Source organism: Prionailurus viverrinus, chromosome C1 (genome assembly GCF_022837055.1).
Source record: "Prionailurus viverrinus isolate Anna chromosome C1, UM_Priviv_1.0, whole genome shotgun sequence".
In the NCBI taxonomy this organism is placed as follows: domain Eukaryota; kingdom Metazoa; phylum Chordata; class Mammalia; order Carnivora; family Felidae; genus Prionailurus; species Prionailurus viverrinus.
In genome coordinates this window covers 183,226,891-183,235,371 of record NC_062568.1, presented here as the reverse complement: position 1 = coordinate 183,235,371, position 8,481 = coordinate 183,226,891, and the positions used below count along the sequence as shown (strand labels likewise).

General features: G+C 43.8%; 1 protein-coding gene across 2 annotated transcripts in view; it reads left to right on the top strand.

The window, feature by feature from the left end:
- The first annotated feature begins 6,327 nt into the window (after positions 1-6,327).
- SMAP2 (small ArfGAP2) overlaps positions 6,328-8,481 on the top strand; it is a 54,807-nt gene continuing 52,653 nt past the window's right edge. The window contains exon 1 of one of the 2 annotated variants that reach the window (XM_047871469.1): positions 6,328-6,403. Coding sequence is in view for 1 of the 2 variants with exons in the window: in XM_047871467.1 (XP_047727423.1) it covers positions 6,575-6,611 (37 nt within the window). In the remaining variant the exon portion in view is untranslated. Of the gene's footprint in view, positions 6,404-6,469; positions 6,612-8,481 lie in introns of those variants that run through there. The other variant, XM_047871467.1, reaches the window with a different exon arrangement.

The following is an 8,481-nucleotide window of genomic DNA, read 5'->3' as shown; positions in this document are numbered from 1 at the left end:
CCATTAATTTGTAGTTTCTAGGGAGAGTGAAATCTTTTCATGTTTATTGATCATTTTGTTTGTCTTTAATCAAAGTTCCTGCTCCTATCACCTACTGTATTTTCCTACTGGGACTTTTAATTTATTAAGTTCTCTCACAATTGCATTACTGTGAATTTTTCTGAGATTGCTATTTTTGATTTTTGCTGTTGATGCTGTTGCTATGTTATTTAATGCACATACTTTAGTGATAAAGTAGAGGTCAAAAATAGATCTACTGTTCATAGTTAATAATAAGGATAAGCCCCACTTGTTAAACACCTACAATATCCCAGAATCTTCTCATACATTGTTTCTAACTTTCATAGCCCTTCTTTTTTTAATAAAATTTTAAAAATTTTTACATGAGAGAGAGAGTGAGCAGAAGAGAGGGGCAGAGGGGGAGAGAGAATCCTAAGGAGGCTTCATGCTTAGCACAGAACCCAATGTGATGCTTGATCCCACAACCCTGGGATCATACTCTAGGCTGAAATCAAGAGTTGGACGCTCAACCAACTGAGCCACTCGGGTGCCCCATAGCCATTCTTTTAATCCCATGTTAAAGATGAGGACACTGAGGCACATAGAGGTTAAGTATCTTGCCTGGGGTCACACAGAAAATAAATGGACGGTTCTTTTATTATTTCTAATCCTCATGTTATTTTCTCTGCAGTCCAAGTACCCTTTCCCCCTCCTTTCTAAGGTTACTTACAGGAGTACCTTTCCCAACATGGTAGCTTGTAGGCAGTTGTTGGAATGGCAGAGGGCTGTTGCGTCAGAAGAGAAGCATTGTCTCAAACCTTTCCACCGAGACAAGGTTGGTGGGGTGGACTCTCCAGCCCTATAAGAAGCTAAGGGGTGAATTTCCCTCTAGTGAGGATCAGTGGGTATATGGCCAGGGGATCCCTGTCTCAAAAAGTCATGGAATGGTAGCCTGGTTAGGTGCTCTGAATTCACTGAATGAGCCACATGATGAAGCCAATAGTATACATCATCAGTACCAGAGGCCAGAACAGGCAAGCCAGCAGAGAAATCACTGGTTTCCCCAGTCATGACCTTCAGCAGGGATCAGCAGTGTACCTGAGCAGAACCAGCTGTATCTTGGGGTGCATTAGCACCAAATACATAAGACTCAGATCAGACTCATCACACTGTGTTGGAGATCAGCAAAGGATACGAAGGGCAGTGTATAAACTTGAGGTCCCTACCCCATGACACTGTAAGAACTTGGCCAGAAGAGGTCCAGGAATCAATGAGGCCTTCAGGAATAGAGGAAAGTGGGCAAGGAAGAATGGGTGACATGTTTGTTTCCTGGTAAGAGACAAAACCAAAAGGAAGACTGTATTATTGGTGCAAAGCTGAATTTGTGTGGTGGTTTGCAAATCTGGGCCACTTCCTGTTCAGGCACTAGTTGTATCATCATATGTTTGCATAAGCAGGGCCCCAACTAGCTGGGTCAAGGGACATCCCCCCCTAATCAAGGGCACTAAGGAAGTTACTTGGAGGCCTGTTGAGTCTGCTTGGATGAATATTTCTGGCGTGTGGTACATAAAGGGCTAAGAACCTAAAAGGAAACTTCTACTCAGGAATTAATCAAAAAGAACCAAAATAACACCATTGGTGAGCAGGTTTAGTCATGTGAAGGACATTTCTGTGTCTTCTTCTAAAACAAATGTTTTTAAGGGGGCCTGGGTGGCTCAGTTGATTAAGCATCCAACTCCTGATTTGGGCTCAGGTCATGATCTCATGGTTCATGAGTTCGAGCCCTACGTTGGTCTCTGTGCTGACAGCTCGCAGCCTGGAACCTGCTTCGGATTCTGTCTCCCCCTCTCTCTCTGCCCCTCCCCTGCTTGCGCTCTGTCTGTCTGTCTCTGTCTCTCTCTCTCAAAAATAAACGTTACAAAATTTTTAAACAAATGTTTTTAAAGTTCTGTTGTTCTTGTGATATTTGTAAAGCAATTTCTTTTTGAGTTAAGAAAAATAGGTGATAATCTTCTGCCCACCGTGCTTGCCCACTTGTTACAATTAATGATTGCAAGCTTCCAGAGTTGAGGCTTCTGAAGACTCAAGGTTGGGAGCAGAGCCAAATGACCCTATTCTTTACCAGGAGTCACAGGGGCAAATCACAGACAAATGCCCATACACTCATCCCACTCCCTTGGAAAAATCCCCTCCTGTTCCACTTTCCGGTGTCTTCCTGGGGTGCCATTCTGGAGTGCCCCAGCTTTGATGGAAAGCTGGTGGATCTCTCTTTGCAGATGTCTCATCCCTTCCTTTCTCATTGTTTGAGAATAGTGTCAGAGACAAGACTGAGAGGTTTTGGAGCGAGGAGGAACTTTGTGACCTGACAAATACTGGAGGAGAACCTGTCCCTCTCTTGGCACTTGTTGGAGATTGTCTGCTGTGGAAATTGCCCAGGAAAGGGCGCTGGATGGAAAAATGGAATCCCGGTTCTAGTCTGGGCTCTGTCCCTTTCTAGTTAACCTGGATCTAGAATCTAGAGTCTGAATTAATTCTAGTGATAAAAAGATTTAATGGCTAATTCCTTGAATCCTCAAAGAAGTAATTCCTAAATTAATCTAGGTTATACACGTCTTTGCAAATCTAACACCCACTCCTCAGAAAAGTACACATACCCACACAGCCATGAAATTCGTCATATAATTGCAGGGCATTGACAAAGAACCAAAGTCCATTTGTATACCATGCTTTCCATGCTTTAGTGATATTAGGAAAGATGCTTTCCATGCTTTAATGATATTAGTAAAAGTGTGAAGTCCAACCTCGTCAGCACAACCCACAATACCCTTTGTGATCTGACCTCTGCTCCTTCTCTGGCTTCTCCCGATGCTGGTCACATGCATCCTGTCCAACAACTTGCAGTTGTCCTTTGTCACTAATGCATGCTTATCTTTCTGCCTGGAATGTTCTCCTTGATTACCTGGAAACTGTGTTTAATTCTATTAAGGCAGAGTTAAGCACTTCTTTTTTGTGTGTGATGTGAACCTAAATAGGGCGTTTTGATGGGCTGTTTGGTTGATGGTGTCAAAGTAGCCACAATGTCAAATCTCTATGTTAAAATGTAAAAAGTTTCCTTTAGGCCAGTGTGGCAGGACAGGGTTTCTAGTCTCTCTTCCCCCTTCTTCTTTCCCCTAGCCATTTCTGATGGAAAAAGATTATTTTAACATAATGAATTATGATCAGAACGACTGTTCCGTGAGAGGCAGATAACATCAATAAGAATAAGATTTCTATGTCCCAGGTTCGGAATTTGGAAGTAAGAAGCCTACTTTCGCAGATGAGTTTTTTTTTTTTTAATTTTTTTTTTTTAACGTTTATTTATTTTTGGGACAGAGAGAGACAGAGCATGAACGGGGGAGGGGCAGAGAGAGAGAGAGACACAGAACCGGAAACAGGCTCCAGGCTCTGAGCCATCAGCCCAGAGCCGGACGCGGGGCTCGAACTCACGGACCGCGAGATCGTGACCTGGCTGAAGTCGGACGCTTAACCGACTGCGCCACCCAGGCGCCCCCGCAGATGAGTTTTAAGATCTTCTGCTTCTTTTCCAGATCGGAATCAGGAATGACGTTATCTGTGGCCCTGACCACCATAGACCCTGTGGGAGACATTGTCTTCTAGCTGACCACAGCCATTCCCAGCCCTTTCTCTCTTGCTGCCTCCCCCTATAGGGCCTGGAGAGCCAGATACACGCTTTTTTGACTGCCTTTGTAGTTAGATGTTGAGCTATGAAGTCTAGTTCTGGCCCAGGAGTCGTGAGGGAAAGTCTATTGGGAGTTTCCAAGAAAATGTTTTCTTTCCTGATAAAAAAAAAAAAAAAAAAAGGAACAGTCAGATTGGAGACACTCCTTTTCTCCTCTTCCTGCCTTCAACGATGCTGTGATGTTTGGAGCTTTGACAACTATTCTGTGACCACGAGATGATTCGCAGGCACCATGGTTCTCAAATCTGAATGTGCATCAGAATCGCCCAGAAGGCTTCTTAATATATAGACTGCTGTTATTTACCCCCAGAGTTTCTGATTCCCAGGTCTGGAGTAGGCCTGGGAATTTGCATTTCTAACAAATTTCCAAGTGATGCTGATCCTGTTGGGCTGGGAACACACTCTGAGACCCACTGAACATGAGGATAAAAATTCCATAGGCTGCTGATAGCAAAACAGAATGGTAGAGTCTGGATGCTGATGGTCTTGTCAGGTAGCTGAATACATGTAAATAACTCCTGTGTCTGGAATTCTCGTTCTGTCGGAAAACCACTATTTGTTGAAGCTTTGGTTAGTTGGGTTTCTCATGATCTACATTCAAAAGCATTCTGAACTTACAGAGAGCTGGACACTGTGGAGCGGGCCAGAGAGAAAAATCCAGAGGGATGCTCATCCAAGGCTAACTTAGCATGAAGTAAAAAGGGCCACAACAGCAAATTTTTTTTTTTTTAAGTTTATTTCTTTATTTTGAGAGAGAGAGAGAGCACGAGCAGGGGAGAGGCAGGGAGAACCTCAAGCAGGCTCCACACTATGGGTGCCGAGCCTGCGATGCAGGGCTGAATCTCATGAACTGTGAGATCAGGACCTGAGCCGAAATCAAAAGTTGGCCACTTAACTGACTGAGCCACCCAGGCACCCAAACAGGAAATATTTTGAAACATCTCTTAGTGTCAATGACTGTTGATAATAGTAAGATTGTGGGAGTTTTAAAATATTAAGTTAATTAAAAATTTTAAAATCAAAGTAAAACTTAATGACACATGATAGTGCCCTGCCCCGCCCTTACCCACCCTGATGCCCACTCCTCCCAAGTAAGCATTCTCAACCCATTTATTTATTTATTTATTTAGAGACAGAGAGAGCACGAGCAGGAGAGAGACACACACACAGAGAGAGGGAGAGTGCCAAGCAGGCTTCGTGAATGGTCAGCGTAGAGTCTGACATGGGGCTTGAACCTAGGAAACTGTGAGACCATGACCTGAGCCAAAAACAAGAGTCAGACGCTCAACCGATTGAGTCACCCAGGTGCTCCACATTCTCAACTCTTGTAATGTTTCTTCCGGAATTTACAAATTTACCTAAATGACATGCTTATGCTAGTATTATATACCTTTTTGTCTTTGTTTATTCACTTCCTGCTATGGAAGATAAGAATTTAGATTTCTTTTCGTATTTCTGCCCCCCCTTTCCATGCCATAAACTTCCTCTCCCACCTTTTCCCCATATAGTTAAATAACAAAATTTTGTTAAATTAATGCTCGATGTGTGTGATAGCATGGCTAAATAGTACTGATAGATGAACCTTGCTTACACTTCTTTTCTGGTTAAACTTTTTTTCCCTTGGAGTCCGTAACTGCCCCATTTAAATTTTTTAAAAATTTCCTGTGAATCTATGATTAATTCGTCCGCTCATCCTCTGACAGAAGAGAACTTCCTCTTAGTTCCAACACATCAGCTCATCTGTAAATTTCATTTTTCTTGGCACTTCCTGTTCTAAAGTTTGTCTTACGCCTCTAATCAGGAGTAGGCATTCTGCATAACCATCACCCTGGAATTTCCCTTCATCAGCACACTGGGAATGACCTTTATCTTTTTCCTGTGCTAAATGCTTTGCTTTCAGGATTTGGTGTTTTCCATTTTCCCGGGTTTACTCTGTCGTTTTTGACAAAGTGTGCACAGGAGGAGAACTGGTTTGGGTTCCAAGAGGAAGCATATGGCTGATGCAAAAGAGGCAATTGAAGACAGTTGAAAGAAGCATGGGCAGGGTTAAAAACACCAATGAGGAGCGTGATGTACCTTGGGGCGAGCAACAGCAGAAAGCCTAAAAGGGCAAGAGGAGAGGGTATTCTCAGAAAGGCCACAGCTGTGGGAGAGGGTCACGCTCACAAGACTCTCGCTGTCATTTACGGTGTGTTGGCTCAGCCAGCAGGGAGGGAGTAGAGAAAATTATTCAACCTCCCTCCACCGCTGCCCTCTGATTTCCCTCAGAATGCCTCCCATTGGCTGAAGCCAGCCTGCCCTGGAGTTGCACTGATGCCTTACGCTGCACCTGGGGGGCACACAGCAGGGCTAAGAGTAAAGTGGACGTGGAAAGGCCAACAGAGCCAGCACTGGAGGTAAAAGTTTGAAATCTAGTGTATCTGAGAGTCTCTCTGTTCAAAACTGCCTCTAGAGTAACACTCTGGCTGGTATGGAATTGTGGGTTGGCAACTCTTCTGTCTCAGAATTTTGGAGGCAATGTTCCGTTGTCTCCTGGCTTCCAGAATTGCTGTCGAGAACTCTGTGCCATTTTGATTCCTGATGCTTTTTATGTGACTTGTTTTTTTCCTTCCTGGAAGCTTAAGATCCTGTCTTTCCCCCCAGTGTTCTGCTATGTGGTGAGGGGTGAGTTCCTATCATTATACAACAGGGCCCCAAAGTAGGCCCAGGCCAGGTATACTTGCTCTGTCCTTCCTCAGCCCTGAAAATGTAAGAAATATGGGTACAGGTGCCCACTCTCCTACATCATTACAGAGGTGCAGCGCAACGGCTCATGTGTGATGTTTGGCCATTATTATGCATCTGTGGACAATGAAGCAAGATTGCAATGGTGGTGAGTTAGGCTGGGATTCAGACACTGCTAATACAGACAGCTCTGTCTCCTCTCCTGGAATCTGTGCTGGTTGATAGTAATGGGCAGTTATATTGTGAAACTAGGGGCGAGGAGGGAAGAGGGAGACGTTCAGTAGAAGTAAGGGGCACAAATTGTTCTGAAGAAAGTGGTAGGTTAGTATGGCATGAACAATGGGCCCACCAGGGTCCTCGGGTCTCTGGTGATGGGCCTGAGCCCCCAGGTTAGAGGGAGAGGTTCAAATGCCAGCCAAGCTGTCTTTAACAAAGACTATGAGACTACACAAGAGATCTGGGGCCTAAATGACAATGTGTGACCCAGAGGTAGGGAGAAGCCACTCTCTCTGTCTTTGCAAGGGATTGCCTAGAATCCGGAGAAGTCTTGGTGCTGTGAGCATCAAGAAGTTGACAGGGACACCAGTATTCTCACAGTGGGCTCCATTAGCTGTGGAAAACTGATGCTCTTCCAAGAGTGTCAGGCTGTGGAAATTGACACATAGGAACTGGAAGAGGAGAGGAGGGTCATGTAGCTCAACCCCAGGGCTCAAAGAGTTGGCTTGTGCAGCAGACATATGTATTCAAGGCTGAACACTCAATCCACTGTAAGGCAGGGGAGGCTTTCAAATGTCACAAATTCTCTACACTAAGAAAAAAGTTTGAGGGTTCGTTGAAAAGAGTTGATTGGAAGGACTATGAGTTTATTTGAGACCCTTAGTTCATTTATTTACATGTGACAAATAGAACAGAGCTAGCAGTAAAGTGGGGGAACATAATTATCCAACTTTCTTAATGAAAGTCATTTTATGAGTAGTACCCTATTTAGGTAAAGTGACTGACCAGTGGATTAGAAGCTGGTTTAGTTCTGAGGCACCTGGGTGGCTCAGTCGGTTAAGCGGCCGACTTCGGCTCGGGTCATGATCCCACGGTCCGTGAGTTCGAGCCCCGCGTCGGGCTCTGTGCTGACAGCTCAGAGCCTGGAGCCTGTTTCGGATTCTGTGTCTCCCTCTCTCTCTGACCCTCCCCCGTTCATGCTCTGTCTCTCTCTGTCTCAAAAATAAATAAGCGTTAAAAAATAAATAAATAAAGAAGCTGGTTTAGTTCAACATATGACTCAAGATTTGACCTCTTAACAAGATGATGATACACTAATGAAAATTTCCAATAGCAGTAGTCCCAAAATATTCACCATACCACCTTTTTGGTAGTATTCTGGGCATTTTGTCACAGTGGTTACTATAATATAACAGTTTTAAAAAGTTTCTGTTTAGTCCTCTTATTTCTAAGAGTTGGGTTTTCAAAATACTCAGATATAAAGACGAAGGAGAGAAACCATCTGGAAGTCAAGCATGATATGTGGTGTTAGGTTTCTCCAATTCATCCCAGTTTTTTGAAATCCACAGATACAAGGTGACCAAACTTGGTTCAGCAGCCACTGAGACAGTTAGGAAGCTCTTCTCTCTGGTGGTAACTAATGTGAATCACTTTTATGATAAAATAACACAATCATATTATGGAATAAAGGGAACTGTTTTGTAAGAATTGTCAAGGTAAAATTCAAGACTTCAAAAACAAAATCTGTACTTGGGAAGAGAAGAAATTTGCTTTAGCCATATCCTCAGACCCTGGGATATGCATTCACTTTCCTCTAATAATAATAATAATAATAATAATAACAAATACTTGATGTATCTGTTAAGATAGATAGATTATGGGGTGCCTGGGTGGCTCAGTCGGTTAAGCGTCCGACTTCAGCTCAGGTCACGATCTCACAGTTTGTGGGTTTGAGCCCCACGTTGGGCTCTGTGCTGACAGCTCACAGCCTGGAGCCTGCCTCAGATTCTGTCTCCTTCTCT